The sequence below is a fragment of the Kogia breviceps genome, chromosome 18 (assembly GCF_026419965.1).
Source record: "Kogia breviceps isolate mKogBre1 chromosome 18, mKogBre1 haplotype 1, whole genome shotgun sequence".
In the NCBI taxonomy this organism is placed as follows: Eukaryota; Metazoa; Chordata; class Mammalia; order Artiodactyla; family Physeteridae; genus Kogia; species Kogia breviceps.
In genome coordinates this window covers 55,902,261-55,926,208 of record NC_081327.1, presented here as the reverse complement: position 1 = coordinate 55,926,208, position 23,948 = coordinate 55,902,261, and the positions used below count along the sequence as shown (strand labels likewise).

Below are 23,948 nucleotides of genomic sequence, written 5' to 3'. Positions count from 1 at the left end.
GCACGCGCCTGCGCGCCACGGAACGTTCCCACCAGGCCTCCGCGGCTACGCCACCGCCCCCACCCCCACCCCCACCCCCACCCAAGGCCAGTGCGCAGGCGCCTGCAGGGCGCGTGCAGGTGTCGTCACTTCGCGCCGGGCTCCGCTGGGGGAGGTGTCGCGCGCTGACGGCGTCGCCATGGAGCCGAGGGCGGGTGAGGGGCCGCCGCAGGGACCACCTGAGAGACTTGGGGGGGAGGCGGAGGGGCCACTGAGAGACGGGCGTGGACCCTCAGGGGCCGCTGAGAGACGGGCCGGGCAGGCGGAGGGGCGGCTGAGAGACGGACGGGGAGGCGGAGGCGGAAGGGTCCCCGGGGACTGGGCAGGCGGGACGTGGAGGGGCGGGCGGGGCCTCAGAGGGGTCGGAGCCGGGTGCGGGGTGGAACCTGCGGCGGGTTGGGACCCGGATACCCGACACTTGTCAGTGGAGCAGGTGGGAAGAGGAAGGGGAGGCCATCTTCTGGGTACGTGGTACTGTCCGTGCGCGCGCGTGAGATGTGTCTCCCGTATCACGCACGTCCTCTTTACAGCAGGAGAAACGGAGGCTCGCAGCTGCTGGCTGGGGCACGACCGGAAGGCAGTTTAACCTAAACGCTGGGGTGCTGCATCACAGACCTCTAAACGGATGGTTTCCGAGACCTAGGCTGCCCCAGGCCCTTCCCTAGACCTTGGGGAGGCTCGCCCCAGAGCTCCTGAGCTTTGGTTATCGATTGCAGAATTGCCTGGCAAAGGTGTTACTATGGCTGTCGGTGCCCCAGGGTCTGTTGAAGCGTAGTTCGACAACCGTGAATAAATCCGCTCCTCCCGTACTGTCTGGGTAGCATGGAAACAGCACAGTAAACAGGTGCCGGTAGTTCAGCGGGATGGTGACAAAGACCTTCGGAGATGCCAGGAGTGACCTCAGGGCTGGAGGTGGAAGGAATGAGACCCAGGCTGACCTGTTGGCATTTCTCACATTACTATATGTCGCCTTTTATTATTCTAATGATTTCCCATGTTTTGGTAACTTTCCAAGGGCAAGAACCTGCCTTTATTATCTCCCTCCCCTGGCAATTAGCCCATTGCTTTCTAAATGGGAGTCACTCGGATGTTTGTGATTTATTGACTCCGAAGCAAGGGCCCCAATGCCTGCATCTCTTGTGTCCCACACAGCGCTGTGCACAGTGTTGCGGATGTCATTGGACGTCTGGGTCGTTAGGGAAAGTGATCAATGTAGTAGCCTTTTACTAGTTGTGTCGATGTAATGGTTTCTGTTTGAAAAAACAAGCAGTGAGTGTGCTCTGGGTTCCTCAAGGGGAGAGGGTCCTGAAGGAGGGACGTCTGTCTGTGAGCGAGCACTCAGAATGCTTTCTGGGGGAGGCGGCGTCTCAGCTAGGCCTGAAGGGAGAGGAGAGGGAGAACCTGGGAGGGGAGGGGAGGAGAGGAGGTACAAAGGCCTGAAAAAGACAGGGGGACACGTGTGTGGGGCTAGGGGCCGACATGGTTGGGCCACTTGTTGAATTCGATGTGAGGGTGACGAGATGAGGCTGAAGTGGCCGGCAGAGCTTTGCAGCTCATTCCACACCCTGTGCCAGGGATCCTTGGGGCACTGGAACAGCGTGGAGGGGAGACTTCCTGGAGGTGGTGCCCAAGCTGGGCCTTGGAGAGTGAGGGACAGGGAGCAGAACAGACTTTCCAGCGGAGGCCAGCAGATGCAGAGCTCCCAGCAGGAAAGAACAAGCCAAGCGCTGGAAACTGCCTGCCTGGCCCTACCCAGGCCACCAGTAGTGTCGTCTTGGCTGCGTCTTTGGAGACGCGTGTTCCCTAAGTACACTCGAATCTGCATTCTTTTTTTTGTTTGTTTTTTAACGTCTTTATTGGAGTATAACTGCTTTACAGTGGTGTGTTAGTTTCTGCTTTGCAACCAAGTGAATCAGCTATGCATATACGTATGTCCCCAGATCCCCTCCCTCTTGCGTCTCCCTCCCTCCCACCCTCCGTATCCCACCCCTCTAGGTGGTCACAGAGCACCGAGCTGATCTCCCTGTGCTACATTCTTGATTTCTGCAGTGGTTCAGAAGCACAGCTAGAGTCAAGAGGCACCAGCAGTGTTTGCAGGAAGTCCAGGAAGCTCTGGGGTCTGGTTCTGAAGGGCCTGGTATGGGTGCTGTTCCAAGGGAAGCTATGTCTAGCCTGTGGGCATAAGCAGTGGAAACCTTTGGCTCTGGCCCTTATCACCTTGAAATGACATGTAGAGGTTTAACAAATCGCTGTGAAACGGGCAGGGGCTGTAAAGGCCACATCAGTAACGAGGTTGCAAACCACTTGTTGCCCATCAGTCTTGAGTAAAATTTGACCTGCCCCCATCGTGGAAAACTGTGCAGCTGCAGAAAAGGATGAGGATGCTTTTGTATACCACATGGACCAATCTGCAAGATAGCAAGCGAATAGCAGAGTTCAAAGCAGTTTATGTCGCTGCATGTTTAGCACAGCCTCTTAGGGAAAGATGAGGGCAAGAATTGAGTGTCTCCCGTGAGAAGTCTGAGGTGCCTGGGGAAGAATTCAGTAGAACACATAGGTGCACTGATTACCTTGGGGGAAGGGACCTGGTACTCGGCAGACAGTGAGGAGAGAGGCTCTTCATTAGAGATGCCTTTGCATGTTTTAAAACTCCGTTTACCAAAGAATTAAGCTTTTAAAATGTAATTTATTCACAAGATTCAAAGCCACACGATTCATACATGTTTATGGTGAGAAGCCAGCTGCCAGCCACATGCCACCACCCAGGTTGGCGGCTCGCAGCTCTCTCTGGCTGTGGGGCTGCTCCCTTGTGTTGCTTTTGAGCAGCCTCCACTCACATAGGGGAGACTGAGGACTTGAGGGGTTGAACCTGCCCCTCTTTCCTGCCTGGGTGACAAGAGGTGCCCCGTCACACCAAAGTGATTTAAAACAAACTTCTGTACGAGTGCAGGGATATCCTTTTGGACTAAGAAAAACAAAAATTCAGTGACTATTTTAAAATTGTTTATATGAGTGTGCTGATTTTATTTTTTCTTGCTTAACTGGAAACTGCTTTTCATAGTTCTCCATTCCAAGAGGGGCACATGGTTCATGCGGATTTTCTTAGGACTTTCCCAGTCACGTCATTAAGGAATATTTGTTGCCTAAAACTCCATTACCAAAGTGAGGTCTAGAATAAAGATCCCCGCAATAAAGGGGATTGTAGTTCATAATCCAGAATAGTAGCTGCGTTACGAATCCCTTAGGTCTAAGAGAAGCGAACAGGACTTGCAGCAGGAGTGAAGTAATCCTAGCTGTCTCAAGACCCCTAGACTGAGAGTGAGATCGCAGAGCCTTAACTGAGCAGAACTCCTGTCTCCACTGAGGAGTTAGGACTGCCTGGGTCCACGGCTTGGGTTGCTTTTGTTCTCCCGCTGCTGCAGGTTCTTAGAACTCGCTTAATTAAACCCTTGGGTTACGTTGGATTTACACTGTGTTTGGACTCTAGCAGTTTATTGAGGTGGAAAAACTTATCACTGACCCTAGTTTTTCGATGTAGGGCTCAGAAGCCCTAGGTTGTGTCTGGCAGGGCAGAGCCGGGGGTGCAGCGGGGGCGGGGGGCGCCGGGCCCTGGAGCTGCTGCGCTGTGGGCTTCCTGTCTGCGAGTTTATCGGTCACCGCCTCTGTTGCCGTAGGTGTCTCCAAGCAGGACGTCCGCGGGCAGGTGTGGGACTGCATGGAGGCGCGGAATGTGGCTGATTTCCCCCGGCCTGTTCATCACAGGATTCCCAACTTCAAGGTACTGAAGCGCTCCCGGGGCGCTCACAGTGCGAGCAGGGCGCCCCTAAACGCGTGGCAGCAGCAACACAGTTCCCGCCCGGCCTCACGGTGGGCTTGAGCTCGGTGAACAGTGGCGAGGAACCCGAACCAGCCGGCCGGGGCGCTTTCACGCTTTGAGATGCCCTTCACCGGGTTACTTCACCTTCACGCTCGAGCACCGCTTGCCTTTCTGTGCAGGGTGGCTGGGTGGGTTGCATCTTGCCATGCGGAGGTGCTAAGGCTACTGTTCCCCGTTTGGTACACAGTGAAACATGTCTCCTGGCTGGAAGCGTTCGATTGTTGTGCCTTTTCACACACTTGGCTCCTGAGGAGCGACGTGCTCTGAGAGGGAGCCCCGGCCAGCGAGGCTGGCTTCTCGGCCCTTTCTACCCGGCTGCTTCCTTAGACATTTCTCGGGTGACCCCAGGCCTGGTCTCGGAATCGGCCCCCGCACCTGTCTGGGGGAGGTGCTGCAGCATCAGGCTGAGGGTGGCCCAGGGTGGTGGCCTCTTAGTGACGTGCACTTGCATTTAAAAACAGGGTGCCTCTCGGGCCGCTGAGCATTTCCCACGTTTGCAGGCGTTCAAAATGGCCAGAACCATTAAAGTCACCCCTGACGCACCCCAGAAAATGGCCAGAACCATTAAAGTCACCCCTGACGCACCCCAGAAAAACGCCCGCTTCCTCGTCCTCAGCGTAAGTGCGCCTCTGTCTGTCTGCCAAACCAGGGCTCTTCTCTGGCTTGCCAAAACATCGAAGCCCTCGAGGTTTTTGCCAGAGCGCGGGAAGTTAAAGTGGACCCTGATAAACCGCTGGAAGGCGTCCGGCTGCTGGCGCTGCAGGTAATCCCATTCCCTGAGCCTGAGCCCTGGCTACCGAGCGACGCACCTTCCCCGGGCGGCTGGCCAAGATGGGGCTCCTGACTCCCTCCAGGGCAGAATGTGTCCTTGGAGTTGTTTTTTCCAGGACAGTCCAGAGCTCTTCCGTTGTCTTGGGTCAGAAGTCCTGAACACCCCTGAATTCAAAGAGAAAAGACTTTGAAACCGTGACTTTGAGGCATCCCGATTCTAATGTACCGCTCCAGAAGCGAATGATTACAGTATATTTCATCTGCTACATTTGTAATACTGTAATTCTTTGAAACTTGATAACCCATGAGTAAGAGATCTGATAAATGAGTCCCCAGAATATATGAATTAGAACAGTGCTTCTTAACTTAGATATAATAGGCCCCTTTTCAAGAAGAAAAATTCCCCCAGGGTTGCTTCAATTTATTATAATTTAATAAGTATAAACATAAAACTTGGCATAAATTATAATGCTCAGGATCTTATGTGACTGTCAAACCACAGTAAACATGTAAATTACATATAAACAAAACTATAAAAGCAGTAGAATTGAGACAACAGCACTCACTTAATGTAGTGGCTGATGTTGTTTTGCTGAAACAAAACAGCGTTTCAGTGAGTGTAGTGCTGTGTGTGGCGGTGCGGGGTCTGTGGGATTCTGCTGCGTGTGCCGCCAGGCCTCGGGGGGCGACTCAGTTTCCCTACAGCTGCTGAGAGCCCTCGATCTGCGGGCGCCTTTCATCCCGTGTGGGAACGTGCATACCTCGGCCGGCAGGGATAGCGATGCACGCGGCCGCAGGTCACAGCTGGTGGCGCAGCTTCCCAGGCTTGACCCCAGAGCTTCGTTCGGTTCTAGAACCTGTTCGTAGTAAACGCCCCGGTGGAGCTTTGAGATCGCTGGGCCTGAGCACGCTGGCTGTGAGTCGGCAGCCCTGAGGCGCTTCGAGGACTCTTGCCGGTATGCGGCCCGGAGTCAGGCTCGAGGGGAAGTGTACTCGAGTGGTGAGCCTCAGAGCTCCCCAGGGCACTCTGGCCCACAGCCACGGGGCGATCAGGGTCGTGTGCCGTATACCAGGGTCTGGAGACCACAAACAAAATCACCCACCTCTGTCCCACTCGAGAGGAGAGTAGCACGTACTCGTAACTTTTGCCGAAGTCCTCTTCTTGGGGTGGAAAACCTTTATTTAAATAAGCCACACTGTGTTTTTATAGGTCTTTTATTGGTCTCAGGCTGTCATCCTCCTGCACGAAAAGTAAATCATGCGATTTTTTTACATGAAAGAGTTTGTAAATTTTATGATTGCCTCCTGGCCCGGCCCTGTATAATCTGCAGCGGCGCTCTCGGGCCTTGTTTCTCCAGCTTTCTTGCGCATCAGGATTACCAGGTGGGCTTGTTAAAGCAGGTTGCTGGACCCCACAGGGCTTCTGATCACTTCTGACGGGTGTCCAGGGGCTGCTGATGCTGCTGGCCGGGGGCCCCCACTTTGAAAACCCCTGCCCTGGGGCTCGCAGTAGATATTGGAGAACTAAATAGAAGAAGACGGTTACCAACACAGATCGATACAAAGTACTGGTTGTCACGAGCACTGGCCTCCCAGGCTGTCATTTACTGAGCAGCACCCTAGATGTTAAGCGCTTGGCGGGGCAGTGTTTTTAATGTGGCTGTGTAATGCCAGCTTCAAGATACAACATCCCTGCACCTGGAGAGCGCTTAGTGCCGGGAGTAGACGGCACGGAAGGGCTATGGCAGGAGTTTGCCTGAGAACAGGCGTCACCTGGGTCTGCGTTGTCATTTTCACCTGTAAGCTTTCTGAATGGCAAGTGGAGTTGAGTCGGCAAGTTTTACAAACCCCCTGCCCCTTTATTCTGAGGCAGGCTAGTGCAGCTGCTCAAGTGAGGTCGGCCCCCTGTATTATTCACTTGGGTTTGCAAAACAACTCATCTCCTTGGCACACACCCCAAAATGCAGGTAGTAGTGACTTGCTTCTGTTCCTGAAATGTTAAAAATATACACAAGAAAGTTCGCATCTTAAATTTTGTAATGTATTGATTGTCTTTTCTTTTAAAAGAGCAAAAAAACATTGTTGGTTCCAACACCACGACTGAGAACGGGGTTGTTTAATAAGATCACACCACCCCCCGGGGCAACTAAAGACATCTTGAGAAAATGTGCCACCTCCCAGGTAAGTTTGAAAAGCGACGCCGCCGGCCACAGGGAAGAACCGTTCTCAGCGGTGACTTCCGGTGACTTAGAACAGTGGAAATCGGCCAGAGTTGAAATCTGTGTTTAACAAAGCCGAATGAAGAGTGATGTTAAGTATTCAGCAATCTTGTCATTACGGAAGCCAATTAGAAAAACTGCCTGTGACTCGGTTTTTCTCTTGCACTAAGCTGAGTAGTAAGTAGTAAATTCACCGCGTTAGAAAAGAAAAGGGAAGCCCAGTTTTCCGGTGCTCTGGCGCCCTCTGGTGTTAGCTTTTGATGCTGTTCAGTGCCCTGTAGCATTTTCTCAGATGCCACCAGAGCGAATGGGGACACAGGGTAGAATTTCCAAAATACGTTCAGTTGGAAATTGCGTCACCAAGTGCTAGAGTAATAATGGCTTAAGGATTCAGCAATATGATTTTCTTCACTGCCTCACAATGCCGTAAAACCAGTGTGTGAATATCACATTAGAGTGCCGTATAATGGAATATGTCTAGTATTTTATAGATGAAGAAATAGAATTTGGTGACTTTTCAGAGTTCTAGAGTTGACCCCAGGTCATTTGATTCCTAATCCGGTGGGAAGAAGAAATAGGGCATCAAGATATTCCTTTTAAAAAGGGATTTTCCACTTAAGTCTAGTGTATAAAAAGTGAATGCTTTATCGTTATTTACTGATAACCTGTCGTTGCAAAAGTAGAATTTGATGTGGCATACAGAAATACATATAGTAAAGTAAGATAATAAAATACATGTAGGGAAAAGAACAAAGGGAAAATAAATGCAGGAAAGGAAGAGCTGACCCTGGTTCTGGTCAGTGTTCAAGGTGCCCAGCCCGTGACCCCCTGCACTTGGTGGTCGTGGCCACAGATCTGAGCCCATACCTCCGAGAGCCGGCAGGGAATGTGATCGGTTATAATCCGCAGGTTCCGGACAGGAAGGGCAGCAGCCCCTTTCCGTGTATTGAGGTCCAGGTCGGACACGGCCGTGGTGCTGGCGCAGTGGGGTCTGTGTCACCGCTGACAGCTTTCCACTCCCCTCTGAAGGGTGACCGACCTGGGGCTTGTTGCCGGGAGGCCCTGTGAGGTGCCAGCGCTGGCTGGTCCCAGCCAGGGTAAAGGCAGACCAGCTCTCACAACTGAACGTGCATACAGATTGAACTGTGTTTGGGCTCTGTTATATCATGAGATACCGGCTGGAAATCAGAGATCCAGGGCCATGAAGCTCAGAATGACAGGGCGCAGAGGAAACCAAAGATTTTTGTTTTCTTTGTGGCAGAGGAAACATGGCAAAGGAGAGAGAGACTCTTAAAGCCACGTCTAGTGCAGATGCAAATGTAGTACGATCATCGTTTAGGTTGCCAAAGCTTAGTGGTGAAGTGCTGCCGCCGTGCATGTCATTGTAGGAGACTGTGATGTAGGCTGCTTCTTGGCAGATAAGACTCTGAGTTTGCGCCTCAGCCCCCTGCTCCTGTCACACCCCAGCCACCTGTGTGTGCCACCGCTGTCTGTGTATTTGCTCTCTGACCCCGGCGAGCGCCCCGGGCAGGCAGAGGTCTCCTAACTGCCCCACGCGCGCCTCTGCTATCCGGCGGCTCTTACTGGACTAGAACAGGATTCTGGAGAGCCAGGGGGGCTCCTGGTCGCTCACGCTGTGTCTGCTCAGACAGCAGCTGAGGCTGAGCCCCCGGGAGCAGGGGGGCCCCGACAGGTTACAGCACAGAAAACCCCAGGCAGGTGCGCGCTCCCCAGGGCTGCCAGGCGCCAAGCCCGCTGAAACAGGCTGGAGGCCGTGGGCCGCGGGCACGAGGGCCGCCTGCGTGGCCGCTGTGAGCTTAACGAAAGACACGCTTTCCTGCAGGGGGGGCACCACGGGCCGATGACTGCGGTTTGATGGTTGAGAGGCCCCAGTCGTGGTCCCGATCCTGCAGGGACTCGTCGCGTGCTTGTCGACAGGGCGCCGTGCCACATGCGGCGACCACCGCTGCCGGGTACTGGGCCGTGCAGCATCCTACTCTCGTTTCCGAGGTCTCCCTGTCTCCCCTTATCCGAATCACGGCCACAGGAGCCTCCCTGTGCTTTGCACACGGGCCTCCGTTCGTTAGCATAAGTGGCTGTGCTTTGGGTGCTTTTTGGTTGGATAATTAATATGTGAGGAGTGGTCAGCTGTTCATGCAGAGAGAGGCCTCCGGTGTTTCACAGTGAACTAATACGTCACACACGCTGCACGGCCACGTCTTACGCGCTGGACGCTTTTCCTGCGCTCTGTCGTTTCATTCCAACGTGTCGGACGAGGCAGGTCTGGTGTCCCTCCTGTCTTACAGAGGAAGGGACCGCAGCTCAGAGAGTTTCCTCCTGTTGAGGCCTCAGAGGAGAGGGATCTGGACCCAGTGCCTTGTGACTCCCGAGCCTGTATTCTAATCGCTGTGCTCTCCTGCCTCTGGAGGAAAATGATTTGTTGAATATTATGAAATGAATATCCTAGTCATTGTGCTGTCAGTTCCCCCTGATGTCTTTCCTGGGGAAGAATCGTGGGGAATTGTCTGAAAATGGTTCTGACCCATGGTTTTCCTGAGCCGCTGCTTCCGTGCCGCTGCGTGTTTGCTGTGGGATGGTGCACGTGCTGGCTACGCTCGGGAGGCCGCTCAGACCCTGAGCGCATCTCCCCGTGGGTTATGAGACGGGTGGCCTCTCTGCCAGGGAGCTCTCAGGCCGCGTGTCTGTCCGCAGGGCGTGAGGAACTACAGCACTCCCGTGGGCTTGGATTCCAGGGTCCTTGTGGACTTAGTGGTGGTGGGGTCCGTGGCTGTTTCTGAACAAGGTAAGATTAAGAACAGAAACTCTCGGATGTGACCCCTCAGCCTGCAGCCTGATGTTCCCCCGGCGCTCCGGTCACCTTTCAGACATCGATGGTGAGTAATTTCAGCTCTCTGGATGCGCGCCTGGCCTGCAGAGCCGCGGTGTCTGTCACTCACTTTGAAGAGTTGGCTCGGTCCCTCCCAGTCTCAGCCCCACTCAACACCTTGACAGCATTTTCACTTTTCATAACAGGAGAAATAAAGTGAGAGCATCTCTCTTCAGGCGGTGAAAGATTTCCCCTCTGTTCTTAAGTTAACTGGAACTGGAGCTGAATTTATTTGCAGTGCGTCTGTCAAGAGTTGGTTTTGGAGAGCCTCCAGGAAGTGGAGAAACGTTGTGTTCTGAAGCTCCTTTTTTGTTGTGAAGCAGCAGCCTCCTGGACAGTGCGGGGTGTCCTGAGCCTGCCTCCGGGGCCTGGAGCTTCACCCCGCAAGCCTGTGAGCAGGGACAGGGCGGTCACCGGGCCAGCCTCTGCCCTGGGCTGAGCCACGTTCAGGACTCGTCTCTGGGATCCCCTGGGGCCTCTTCCTCTCTGCCGTGCTCTGCCCCAGGCCCAGCTGGGTGCTGTTGGAAGCGAGCTGCCGATTCTGCGGCAGGAGGGGCACGCTGCAGAGCTGCGCTTGTGTGCTGTGATTGGGGCCCCCACCCTCGCTGGGAAGGCCTTCTCTCTCCTCCCTTCCCTCCAAGAGAGCGTCCTGACGTGCTCATCCTCAGATCTCCCTTTGGAAGTTAATCGGCCAAAGCCAAGTTCTTCCTTCAGTAGAGGTTCCGAATGAACAGTTGGCGAGTGGTGCTCTAGATCATTCGTTCTGAGCCCCAAGCGTCGTGTTTTAAACGTTGGCCTTTAATACCATCACCTTAAACTTAGTCTTTTCCCAGCTGCTGCTCTAGCTGCTGTGTGAGATGCTTAGGAGTGAGATGTCACGGTCTTCAGTCCTCGTTGTCCGTGTATTCACAGTTACAGACGCTTTACCGGTGTCCTCAGGGACGGGTGCACATGAGCACCCGTGTGCCCGCTGTGTGCCAGCTGCCAGGCCGGCACTGAGCGGGCTCTGCTTTGGGTCCTGCGTGGGTGGGAGGGGCCGACGTGAGAGCTGAACTATAACACGGTGTGCTCAGCGCTGCAAACAGAAGCCGGGGTGGGCGTCGGTGGGCTCGGAGGAGGGGCTCGCCAGCTTGGAGCAGGGCGGCCTCCGAAGAGGCCTCAGGTTTAGCTCCTGCGTGCCCGGTGTGTTCAAGGCGGGCGGAGCAGGACGGAGGGGGGGGTGTGCCGTGGTCACGTAGCACGGCCTGCTCGTGTCTGGGGCTGTCCTTCCAGAGACCTGAGGCCAGGTGCCGGGACCTGGGCTGTGCTCTTTTGGCCATGGGAAGTTAGCAGCAAAGACTTCTTCTTTTAAAAGGGCATCAGGAGTTTTCTGTTTTAGTTCAGGATGTACGAAAAAGAAAACAATGTTTTATAACTGTCACTGTGTAGATAACCCCCTAATTAAAACAACAAAACCACCATGCGTGTGCTTAAAAAATGTGGATAAAATGTGGACGGCACAGAAAGCGTTGCCTGCCTGGCCACTTCCCGCTGCCCGTCCCCTGACGCCCACAGAAGTGTCCGCGTCTGTGCTGTGAGATACAGGCATCGCGGGTGTCCTGTGTGGGGGCTGCGTGTGCATCCTGCTCAGTTTCCGCACTGAGAGCTCTGCGCCCTGCTGCTGCGCCTGCGTCTCCGCGGCCTCGGCCCGTCGGCACAGAGGGGGCCTCCTGCTCCTCCGCCCTGACTGATAGGCAGTTATAGGTATCGCCAGTGTCGGTTTCCGTCTTGCCCTCGCAGATGGCGCCAGAATGAGGGGTAGTCTTATCATATGCTCTGGGGGTACCTTTGAGGACTCCCCGTGGCATGATTCCTAGGAGAGGAATTGCCGGACCAAAGGGTTTTTGAATCCTGGTGGATGTGGCCAAATTACCCACCAGAAAGTGTGCCCACCTCACATCCGCACGCCATCTGCTTGCCTCTCTCCCTCTTCTCCTGTTAACAGCTAGAATTATCCCGCCTCAGTTTTTGTGTCTGATAGTGAACAGTTGCCTCTTCGTTTGCACCTGATTGGGGTGAGCGTGAACGTTTCTCCTGTGTTCACTGTCCGTCCGCCTGTCTCCCTCTGGACTCTTTGTACCCTTCGCCGTTTTGCTATTGAATTGTCTTTCTCTTGCTTCTTTGCATGCACGGTTGAAGGCTTTTCACTGTAAAAGTAGCTCAGTCAGGTCTGAATCTTACAAGGACGCGTGAGTGATGGCGCTCACAGGCTTGGTGATGATGCTGACGTTACGTAGAAGTCAGAGCTCCTGGCTGGCCTGGGCGTCCTACCGAGAAGAGTAACGGGATTCGGCTGGGAGCTAGCGGCGTGCTAACGTCCACTGTCCTGCGTTCTTTTGTCCTGCTTAGCTTGTCCTTCAGCTTCAGATGATGAATCCTTTTCTTGTGCTGCATTTGTGAATTTGCAACATAGCCCTAGTGCTGCTTAAACCGCCTCCTTCCAGGCTGTGGGGCTGCACTGGGTGAGTCCTTAGTGCTTTTGCAAGGCAGGGCTGTGCCGTCTCACAGCCATGTCCCTGATTTAGACTTTCTGCTTTCCCTCTACGATGAAAAAGATTTGCCTTTAGTAGGAATTTGTTCTTAGTGTTTTTGAAAGCTACTGTTTCACTACTCTTAAACGTAAACGTAAAGCGCACATAAATGCAAGCTCAGTTTCCTTGGTAAAGGAGAGGTCTCTGTGTTTAAAAGGCTCCAAGCTCACTTCACTGTGTGTTAACCCCTGTGCCCACTGCGTGTGGCTCTTCCTCTGTAACCCCTGAGTCCACGATGAGAAATGTAGTCCTGCGTGGTTCCTCAGACCCCACAGAGACGCCGATTCTCTGCGCTGTTCTTAGGCTGGAGGATCGGGAAGGGAGAAGGCTACGCCGATCTCGAATACGCCATGATGGTGTCGATGGGCGCCGTCAGCCAGGGGACGCCGGTGGTCACCATCGTCCACGACTGCCAGGTGCTTCCTGGGGACAGGCCAGCAGAGCTGCTGCTCACTGAGAGCCCAGCGCAGGGCGGGGCAGGGCGGGGCCTCTGCCTTCCCTCCACGCGCCCTCGTCGGCCCGAGGCGTCGCTCAGCCAGGCTGGGCTCGCTTGCTGCGGCAGCTCGGCCTTGCCCGTGGTGGGTTTGGGGGACGGCGTACTTCCACCTAGCGGTGCAGCGAGCACAGCTGGGGCCGTGCCCCGGTCGGCTCCTTCACCCGCTTCTGTTTGACCAGGTTGTCGACATACCTGAAACACTCCTTGAGGAGCATGACCTCACCGTGGACTACATTCTCACTCCAACTCGAGTCATCACCACGGGGTGTGAGCGCCCCAAGCCAACAGGAATCGTGTGGTCCAAGGTGGGTCACCGTGCTGCGGAGCGAGGCCAGCGCTGGCCCGTGGCTTACAGGCACCTCCTCTTTCCCTGCCTTCTCTGTCGGGCATGGCAGCTGTCCCCAGGCCTGCATGGCTCTGCGTTAGAGTCATGCATGAGTTGCTGAACGTTTCTGCTTCTGAATCACAGTCTCCAAGCATGGGCTGGAGAATCTGCTTTGCAAACCTCCTGGTTCTGACGAGCGGGCAGGGTTCAAAGTCTGTACACGACACCAGCTGTAGGCGGTGGGAAGTGACCAACTCAGCTAGGAGAGCTGATGCCTTGAGCCCGTTTGCCAGCTGGCTTTCACCTCTCAGGACTGTCTTGTGCCGCCCCAGCTACGCACGGCCCTAATCATCAGTCTTGCCTTTTGCAAACCCAGACTTTCTTACTGCCATCTGCGTCTCCATGTAGAGCTGAGTTGGGTAGGAGGCAGTACCCAAGCCTTCGTAAGCTGATGCCATGGTGACCTTTATCTCCAGAACAGGCAGGGGCGTGTATCGCAGACTGGTCTGCAGTCGGAGTTTGACCTCAGAAGCCAACCTGTAGGTTACGATGCCATCTGCTGGTAAACAGCCAGAGTTACTGAGAAAACTGGAGGAGCTGTGCTCTGTTTGGATGGAAACGCCTGGTCAAATTAGCCTGTTTGTGCATGTTTCACATTCCTTAAACCTGAGTCATCCAGAGCCGGAAGGCTCTTCCTGTGGGCCTGGGAATCAGCAGCACCCACCTCCGGGGATGAGCCCTGTGCTCTCACCGCAGCCTGAGGGCTTCCCCACACCCGGAGACCCTGGGGTGGGGTGCGGGACCGTCCACGTGCACCCTGAGCGCCAGGGAGGGGGCCGCAGCGCCCGTCACGACTGTTCACACCTCCCTCGGGACCGTCGGAGCTTCGGGTTCAGGCCCACAGCCTCCCTTTGAGCGGCGACTGGCCCACAGGCCGCGGGGGCTAGGGGGCTGTGCTCAGAGGTGAGCACACGGCCGGGGGCGCGTCACGGGGGGGCCGCAGCGAGGCTGGGAGGATTCTGGGGGCCCCTCCAGAGAGAGAGAGTTGGTTGCCTTGGCGAGTAGCCGTGGTTACAGTCTGCAGATTTTAACAAGAAAAATACAAAGAAGGCGGCAAATTCGGTGGTGAGTTGTGTTAGATGAATATAATCCCTCTGAGATGAAAGGAAACCAAATTCAGCCGCAGCTTCCCGAGACATCTCAGTCCGCTCGTCGGGACGTCGGCTTATTCTTCCTCTTCCTGAAGGATGCTAATCGTTAGTGAGGCCTTGGCGAGAACCCCTAGCTCATCAAAGGCCATTTCTTATTTTGAGTCCTGTGTTCTCAGTTCTCCCATGCAGAGGGATGGGTCCTGTGAGGGCAAGGACTCTCTCCGGCCCCTGGGGTTTCTGTCTCGGCCTTGCTGTGTGTGCGGCCAGAGTGCGTTTTCATTGACTCTGGGGCCACAGTCCCTGACGCCACCCAAGACTGGACGAGGTGGGGGGGGCGGTTCAGCGCTGTTGCAGGCGGGCTCTTTGCTTGGCACATCCCGGGAAGTCCCTCTGTGATGCTCCGCCCGTAGACTCCTCCCGTAGGGACCAGACGCTAGGAATCTGCCTCTTGTCTGGGTCACTGGAGTATCCGGAATCCCCTTGTTCTTCTCAGCACTGTAGCTCGCCCTCGTGAAATGTTTTGAAATAGGTACAAAACGTGATGCTTTTTAAAAAACTCATTCTTAATACACAAAGGCTGTACAGCACTTGATTTTCCAGCCTTTGCTCCAACTTCTCAAGAAATGTGAGTACTGCCCGAGCCCGTAGACCCATCTGATATGGACTCTGTCTCCAGCTCCAGGCACTTCGGACAGTAGGTCTCCTCGACCCACCTTCGGAGCCTTGCGAGAGACTAGCGTGGTTCGTATGGAAGCTGTAGTTCTCCTTAGAAATACTTCCAGTGTTTCTGCTCGGCGTTGGCCGCAGCTGCTGCGGCACACCCTGCCGTCGCAGAGTGAGGCCGTCCCTCCCAAGTACCTTATCTTCCGGTCCGGTGAAGTGAGGACCGGGAAGAAAAGCACTTCACCCCAGAGTGCAACCCCAGCGCGTGGCGGAGGGAGGTTAGAGCAGAGTGTCTTCTTCTTGCGTTGGCAGCAGACGCCGCGAGAGTCAGATTTCTGATTGTATTGGACTTAGTGAGGATTTCTAGGGGACAGGTTTAATTTAACCTCTAAAGGGAACATATATTTACAAACGACTGCCATCTGCATGCTTCAGCAAAAAGGGATCGTAGCGTACAGGAAAAATCAATTTTGCTTTATACTTGCTTTTTCAGTGGTACGATTAGTTACAGGAGGGCATACATTTTTTTGCTTGATTAACAAGCAAAATCTTTCATTTCACGTGGCAAAGAGACAAAACCTAACAAACGTTCCTAATTGCCAGCCAGGAAAAATAGAGAGCAGCACTGTGGGCCCTGTGTGGGTGTCCAGCCCGTCCACCTGGCCCTCAGAAGCCTGTCGGCTCCGGGGCCACAGTCAGCCTACGCCATCCCACGAGGGGCGCATAGGTGGCAAATGGCTGGGACGGTGGCAGAGGCCCCCTCGTGGTGAGGGAGGTTTGTCCTTTCGAACTCACGGGGTGGGAGTGGCGTGGAGAGGGAGCTGACACTGAGCTTTGTTGCTCCAAAGAACATACTGCTCTCCAGACGAGCAGCTTGACGTAAAAGCCTCGCATTTCTGTGTTTCCGTTTCCCAAGATCGCTCGGTGTGCGCCAGCGTGGCGGTGCCGTGGACTCGGTGCCCGGTGTGTGCCGGAGGCGCTCCTGGTCCTGCAGCTGACTGCAGTTTGTGCGCGCGCCAGCTTGCGACCAGGTGGCTCCTGGGGATACGTGTCTGCTCCCCACACGTTTTCGCGTGGATTTCTGCTGCCTGAGCGTGGAGCCTCAGCCCGTGCGTCAGGCTTCCTGAGAACACGCACCTCTGCCTGAGGCGGCCCTGTGGGTCCACCGGGCACCTCGGGGGTGCTCGTCGGGCCACGGCGGGCTCGGCGGACGCGCGGTGTTTCCCAGGAGGTGTGGCCCGGTGGCTCCCGCTGCTGGACTGGGGTAACGTTCAGCCTCTCACACCAGGACATAGTCACACTTTTTCTCTGACTGTAATTATAGTTTTAGATTCGAGCATTCTTTCTCAGTGCTAGATCCGGTAACTTAAGAAACCCCCAAGAATCTAATTATGACCGGTTTAAATTTGCTCCTAGATACTTTGAAAGAATGCGAGGATCTGAACCCCTTAGGAAGGCAGGAGAGGGGTGTGGCGGGGAGCGGGGGCGGCCCGGCTCGCGTTGCCTCTGGGAACCGGAGCCCCTGGAGGACCGGCCTGTGCGTTTAACCCCCTTCAGATGCGTCAGTTGAGGAGATGGCAGAGGGTCAAGTGGAGGAAAATCCCCTTTGATCCGGAGGAGTGGCTCCATCTTGTGGGCGTCTCTGTGGCATAGACGTGGTTTTTGCTTTTCTCTTTGTATCTCAACAATGGGAAACATGAGAAGGAGGGAGCTTTTCTTTGCGCTAAGCGTGTGCTCCGTTCTGAAGACCCGAGAGGTCGGGTGCCCCCCGCAAGGCTCCTGGCGCGGCTGTGCCGGGGACAAGGGCAGCATCTGGCTGAGGAGGGCTCTGGCCCCCAGGCAAGGCTTTGCTGCGGTGGAGAGCATCGTCTGCATAGCGCTGGGAGAGAGAGCCAGGACGGCATTGATGAGGATCCGGAGCCTGTAGGTTTGTGAGAAGATCCTGGCGGGGCTTAGGTGTTCGTGTTTCTTCTAATCTTATGCTAGTCCATTGATTCTCAGCCTGGGACCTCTGTGCCTCTTTCGGTTTGTAGGTCCTCGAACAGATGCTGGGAAGTTGTACAGAGAATTGTGGTGGAGCCCTTCTTGGGAGGGAACCCCAGCTTCTCTCCAGGGTCCCTGACACCCTGACAAGGATAAGAACCATTGCCCTAAGTTACATAGGGTTCTGAAAATATTGAGAACACTGGTCCTAGTTGAATTATTTTTGTAGAAAAATTACAGCTGTCCACGTTGTGTGCTGATCTGTGTTCTGATGCGCCCATGTCTGTGGGAAGCCCGTGTTTGGACCGTTGCTTGCCTCTTGGTGACTGATTTTTTTTTTTTTTTTTTTCCGGTCATGCGGCACAGCTTTGTGGGATCTTAGTTCCCCAACCAGGGACTGAACCCATGCCCTCAGCAGTGAAATCATGGCGTCCTAACCACTGGACTGCCAGGGAATTCCCTTGGTGACTGATCATTTACATGCTTTGTGCCCCAAAGAGAAGACAGAAAGCATCTCTAAAGAATGAATTTTTGAAAAGAACTAAGCATGGCTTTCTGTTTCATTTCTGCCTTGGGATTCCTTAAGAGACATGAACCACTTCTGCCCCAGGCTCAGCCCCCAGTGCCCCTGCCCCACGGGATGGAGCCGTGGGTGTCCTGTTCAGGCTTCACCTCGAGTATCGGGGCCCTTCTGTCACCTCCATTGCTGTGGGTGCTCAGGAGGTACTTGCTGATCAATTTGACCAAAAAGCCAAGAGTGTCCTTTGTGTACAAGTCTTTCTCTTTGAGGCGTAACGCTGTGAGTGGGGTTCGTTATTCTGCAGCCTGACCACCCTTTGCTAGAAAAGTGTTCTCCGTGTAGCATTCTGTTTCGCATTCGCCTTGTCTGTGCTTTTTCCCAGAGGTCTGGATGGGTTTGGCCCTTAATTAAGGGGTGCGAGGTGGGGGGAGGCTGAGAAGGAGATCCCCACGGCCCCATTAAAGACCTCATCCCACCCAAAGGCGTAGGTCGGAGAGGAGACAGTTGTGGAAGCAGAAACCGCCCCATTATCCTGGGTTCGCCAGGGCGGTTGCCATTTGTGACCCTGTAACCCTCAGACTAGTGATCTTAGCTCCTCCCCTTCTTTTTTAAGAATTTTTTTTTTGATGTGGACTTAAAGTCTTTATTGAATTTGTTACAATATTGCTTCTGTTTTATGTTTTGGTTTTTTGGCGGCGAGGCATGTCAAATCTGCACCCCCTGCCTTGGAAGGCAGAGTCCCCAGCACTGGACCGCCAGGGAAGTCCCTAGCTCTTCGCCTTCTGCATAGGAAGCCTTGGTTTTCTGCCTTCTGGCCCCAGAAAAACGGAGAAAGCCGTCGGGTTCCTGCCAGCGGCCACGGCCTGTTGGGCGGACGCAGAGAGGCAGAGATGGAGACGGCTGGCCTGGGTGAACGGAGGCTTCCACGAGCATGTGGCGCGGAGGCCCCTGAGTGACTGATTTCTCCCCCTTGTGAGCAAGTCACGGTCCCTTTTGGACGCCTCAAGAGTAGCCGGAACTGCCTTGCTTTTTCAGATCAGCTGTGAGATGATGGGGAAAATGCCAGTCCTCAGAAGCCTGCGCTGCCGAGAGGAGCGGGCCGGAAAGGACGTCACCCTTCGGGATACACACCGGAGCCCTCCCGGTGCCCGGGCCGCCCTGAGCTCCGTCAGAAGCCCGCGGGCGCTGCCCTCGCTGGAATCGGGCTCCGTGCAGCGGGAGGATGTGCCTTCCTGCGCTGTTTACGTTGGGAACCTCCCCCGGGACGCCCGGGTGAGTGAGCTGAAACGAGCCCTCAGCGCACGGGGCGCGGCGCCCTCACGGCTCACTTGGCAGGGGCCGCAGCGCAGGGCCTTCCTCCACTACCGGGACCCGGCTGAGGCCCGGCAGGCCGTCTCCCGCTTGCAGGGCTTCTGTCTGGGCGCCAACACAGCAAAGGTGGCGCTGGCCAGGCAGCAGGGTGCCAGTGGCCCGGCGGGTGGCCGTGCTGGAGAGCCGCACCCTGACCCGTGACATCTTGTTCTGGCCCCCGGTGAACTTCAGAGCCCAGCACAGCGGGATGTGGTGGAGCTTTGCTGCACGAGCTGCTTTGAGTTCAGTCCTCTCCAGGAAGTCAGAGCTTCGGTTGCTGCCTGGTATCTCCTGAGGAGCGGGGAAGTCGGCCGTAATATGCTTCCCGTCTTCTGAAGTTAGAAAGGTCCACGTTCAGGCTTTGGCTTGTCCTGGTCCTTCAGCCTGGTGGATGTCACAGCCCTGCTGGTGTCTTGGTTTAGGGGACTGAGTGGGCAATAAACAAGTAGGAGTAAATGCTGACTGCAATTGAGGGGAGGGGAGTCTGTGTTTTGAACTTGAGAGGCGTGGGGGATTGAGAGACGTGGACAGAGCACCAGAGGCAGAGGCGTGGCGGCTCAGAACCAGAAGCCATCCTGGTGCTCCCGGCTCCCTGGCCTGGCACTGCTAGACGGGAAGAGATGCGTCCGGCTCGCAGAAGCCGGTGCTTCAGTCCCCAGGGTACAGCCTGCTTGTCACATCTCAGTCCTGGCGTCAGAGGCGGAGGCCAATCTGACATGGGCCCTCGGCTGTGTGGTCTCACCTCTGTCGCCTCCGCGTGCCCTTCCAGGCAGCCTCCTCCCTCGGGGTGAACGCCCTCTGCTCTCGGCCAGCTGCCCCTGAACAGCAGGGAGCTCTGTGTCTGGGAGACCCCGGCTTTCGATGAGTTGCCCCAGCCTACGTCACACACGAGGCCGGACAGCTGCTCACACACCCATTTGTCCACTGTCGTATGTTTTCTTTCCCTCCATTTCTCTGTTCCTGAAAATCAACCTGGATTTTGGCTGAACTGTGCTTTCTAAACAGAAGTGCTTTTGCAGTTGATCCTGGGTGAAAAGTCAAGATAAGCATTTAAGTGGAGATTTCATTTTTTTTTCAAATGTATATGCACTGGATATTTTTATTTTTTCACCAGAGGGTCTTACTGAGCAGGTTTTAAACCCATTATTATGCCTCAAGGGGCAGGCCTTGCCTGCACTTTGAAGATAATGTTCTCAAGGCTCTCTGTCTCCCTTTGGCAAAGCATTTTCTCGTTGGTTTTACAGTGAAAATGCGGTGGAGGCTTTGGAAAGAGAATTTGATCCTTAGATTCGCTCGGTTAAATGCAGACTCTTTCCACGTTGTCATGAACAAAACCAGGGCGTAGAATATCTTAGCACAGGGCAGGCCAGGCGGGAGGGCCTCCGGGCTCACTCTTTCTCTGCCCGACCCCCGTCCCTTGGCTGGTTTCGTTTTGTCGCTTGTGTTTCAGCTTGACCCTCCCAGGCTGACGGACTGCCCAGTCCAGAGTAGCGACCTGGTACCTGAACTCCTTGCTCCGTTGCGGTTGGTTTTCCCGTTTTTTCCAGAATGCCTCCTGTCTTTGGCGTGTTCTTGTTCAGTTTGGGTTGATGTTTCCATCGTTGACTTGCTACCATTGGAGCGGTGCTGCAGGAGGGCAGGAAGTGAGCCTGTCCCTGCCTTTCCTCCCCACTGGGCCCCAGCCCCAGCTGTGAGCACCACCTGCTGATAAACGGCAACTCAGGAGAAGCGCCAACGTGAGGGGCTCCGTCAGAGCCCAGGGCGCGGCTGGGTCCCCGGCGGCCGGGGTCCGGTGAGTCTGGCGCCGGCACCTTCGGCCGCTGAGCTGTGCCCGTCAGCGATGATCCCTCCGGCTTGAGCCAGAGCGCTGGGTTTTCTGCCACTTTCAGCCAGGATAGTCCCATGTCTTGCTATACAGATAATCTGAGTGCATTCATCATTTCGAAATACCTGTGGACAGGAGGTTAGGATGAGGGAAACTAGGACCAAGGGCCTGAAATACAAGCCCTCCGGGTGTATCGCCTGCGCGCCTCCTTCCACGCGCCTCAGCAGCCCCAGAGCCGGCGTCGTCCGCAGCGCCGCCGGGGGGGGGGGCGCTCGGGCCCCGCTTTCCGTTCTCCAAGCTCCTGAGTATTTGTCTGCATCATAATTGTATCACTCGCATATTAGAAAATAATGGAGGGCTTCCCTGGTGGCGCAGTGGTTGAGAATCCGCCTGCCGATGCAGGAGACACGGGTTCGTGCCCCGGTCCGGGAGGATCCCACGTGCCGCAGAGCGGCTGGGCCCGTGAGCCGTGGCCGCTGAGCCTGCGCGTCCGGAGCCTGTGCTCCGCAGCAGGAGAGGCCACAACAGTGAGAGGCCCGGCATATCACAAAAAAAAAAAAAAAAAAAAAAAAAAGAAAATAATGGAAAATGAGCACTCGACAAGTTGCTGAGACTGTATGAACCCCTTTTAAGTGGATTTGTCACGATTCCCGGGTCGCATCTTGTGTTTTCCCGACTGGCGCCGCAGTTTGGCTTGCAGATGCGAGGAGGTTCCCGCCACCCTCAACTCTGCGTGGCGAGCGCTGGCCCTGGGGCTTCACTGTGTCTGCTGACGGTTCCTGTGTTGCCGGCAAGCCATGGAGCCTCTCCAGGCATTAGCATCCTCCTCTTTACAACGAGAGGGTTGAGATGTTTGTTTCTAAGGCCTGAACGGTTGTAACGTTCTGTTTTAAGGCTCACTGCTCACCGTCACTTAGATTGTTTTCTGTTTATAAAAGTCAACTTATCCTTTCTGGAAATTTGGGGATATCAGAAGTACAAAGAGTGTCACCCCTCACCCCACCACTTAAGCAGCCTTGACACTGCCTCTTATTTACTTCCAGTCTTTCCTCTGTGCGGTTTTAAAACACAGCTCGGATTAACAGCACGGGCTTCAGAATCACACAGGTTCGGCCGAGAGCCTCGGTGTTGCTGCTGCCTGGTACCTCCTGTCTGAACTTCCACATGCTCAGCTGTGAGTGGGCATAGTGATAGGACCTCCTCTAGATTTGTTGTTTTGAAGGGTGAATAAAGCAGCTTGGATTTATTTCTAAGTCACAGCACACGTAAAAATAAGTTCCAGGCTAATTAAATATCTAAACATAAAAATGAAGTAATTTGGAGATAATAGAAGAGAATGTTTTCTAATGTTGGGTTAATAAAGGATGGGCAGGGCCCCGAATTTAAGGAGGAACTTATTCCTGGACGTCTCTTGGAATGTAAGCTTTCGGTGGGTATGGAATCCAGACGAGCCCTCCAGGATGAGCTGTCTGCGGGATGCTTCTCCAAGCAACGGCATTAACCAGTGTTTTTATGCATCGAAATTTCTGTGTGTTCTTTTCTAAAATTTGTCACTATGCATAAATGATTTTATTTAGTATTACTTAAGCCGTTTTTGGAATGTTAAGATAAATAAGCTTTACAACACGTGTCTCCTACTTCTAAAACTGGCCTCTGGACTGGGTGACCGTTACAAATGGAAACAGCTGCTCTCAGAAGGTGCGGTGGGCCTGTTCGGAGCTCCAGGCCCAGGCAGAGGTAAAGCGGGTACTTGGACCCTGGCCTCTCCCCCAGGAACCCTGCCCGCTTCTCCGCATTACGGTTGACCCTCAACACCTGCGGGTTCTGCGCCAACCGTGGGTTCACCCAACTGCGAATTTTGAGTCCTGGATGTGGAACCCGTGGATATGGAGGGCCGACTGTATTACACGATCTTATATAAGGGACTTGAGCATCGGTGGATTGGGGTATCTACGGAGGCCCCTGGAAATAGTCCCCCACAGATACCAAGGGATGACTGTACTTTCTCTACCAGCAGAGGGGCAGGGATAGCGCTGTTCACACCCCACCCTCCCCAGCAGCCCCTAAGCTGCCAGGGCGTGTGGGAGCCAGCCCTCCCAGACTCTTAAGGCAGGGGTTCTGTAGGTCTGCCCTCCCATTGTCCTTCGGCCATCATTTGGCCTTCCTGGTTCCCATCCAGCGACGCTCACAGAGACCTCCCCCAGATGCTGCATGAGCAGAAAGAAACACGATGACACAAGACTGCAAATAGAAAAGGCTGAGAATAAAACTACCCAAGAAAAGAGAGCCCGTGTAGCTAAAACCACAAAAGAGTTTATGTTTGGTGAAGAGATATTGGAGAGAAGATAAAATGTCAGATGAGAGCAACATTTAAAAAGAAACAGGGGCTCCCCTGGTGGCGCAGTGGTTGAGAGTCCGCCTGCCGATGCAGGGGACGCGGGTTCGTGCCCCGGTCCGGGGGGATCCCACGTGCCGCGGAGCAGCTGGGCCCGTGAGCCATGGCCACTGAGCCTGCGCGTCCGGAGCCTGTGCTCTGCAATGGGAGAGGCCACAACAGCAGTGAGAGGCCTGTGTACCGCAAAACATAAAAATAAATAGATAGATAGATAGATAGATAGATAGATAGAAAGAAAGAACGAAACAGTAATCGGGTCCAGGGATGGTAAACATGGGGCAGATCCAGCTCTCCATCCACACCCACACCCACACTCATAGCAGACATCAACAATCCATCCCAGCACCCTTACTGGCCAAGCCTGAGAAACCTTTGCACTGGATTTTACGGAACTGGGGCCAGATGATCGTTATAAGACGAAGCTTTCTGCCTTTTTGCCAAAGGAACAAAACTGAGGATCCTTCCCTCCACCTCTTGTTTTCCTGGGGAGCATTGCCACCCATTACCACCTGCCTCCTCCCACAGGCTCCCAGGAAGCACCTGGCTTGCAGAGGACTCTTCCAAAACTTCAGTTCTGCTTCCCACAGCCCCTGCACTCAGCAGAAAGAGCCGAATGGGTATTGCTAACCTCACTTGCCCTGTATCTGGATCTAACCCAACCAGTGTTCCAAATACAATAGATACTGTGGACTCTATATTTTCAAAATGGTTTTTTTTAGGGGGTGGGGTTGGGCAGGGCTGTCCTGGGGAAGTCTGTCTTCAAAATAAATCTGACACAAAACTCCATACATAAAAGCAGGAAGAAGAGATTAGTGTGTAGGTGAACTTACAGTCACCTCCCGCAGTAATCTTTAACGGCGCTGCCTACCTGAGCCCC

At 54.5% G+C, this 23,948-nt stretch overlaps 1 protein-coding gene across 8 annotated transcripts in view; it reads left to right on the top strand.

The window, feature by feature from the left end:
- MTHFSD (methenyltetrahydrofolate synthetase domain containing) overlaps window positions 1-22,300 on the top strand; it is a 32,961-nt gene extending 10,661 nt beyond the window's left edge. The window contains exons 1-9 of one of the 8 annotated variants that reach the window (XM_067020306.1): window positions 103-194; window positions 1,614-1,846; window positions 3,714-3,817; window positions 4,566-4,679; window positions 6,755-6,868; window positions 9,619-9,709; window positions 12,667-12,779; window positions 13,039-13,164; window positions 18,537-22,300. In XM_067020306.1, the coding sequence (XP_066876407.1) occupies window positions 3,755-3,817; window positions 4,566-4,679; window positions 6,755-6,868; window positions 9,619-9,709; window positions 12,667-12,779; window positions 13,039-13,164; window positions 18,537-19,013 (1,098 nt within the window). In that variant the 5' untranslated portion in view covers window positions 103-194; window positions 1,614-1,846; window positions 3,714-3,754 and the 3' untranslated portion in view covers window positions 19,014-22,300. Of the gene's footprint in view, window positions 1-90; window positions 195-428; window positions 504-1,613; window positions 1,847-2,093; window positions 2,177-3,713; window positions 3,818-4,416; window positions 4,534-4,565; window positions 4,680-6,754; window positions 6,869-9,618; window positions 9,710-12,666; window positions 12,780-13,038; window positions 13,165-18,536 lie in introns of those variants that run through there. The other 7 variants (XM_059045106.2, XM_067020311.1, XM_067020307.1 and 4 more) reach the window with 7 other exon arrangements.
- Window positions 22,301-23,948: the final 1,648 nt, after the last annotated feature.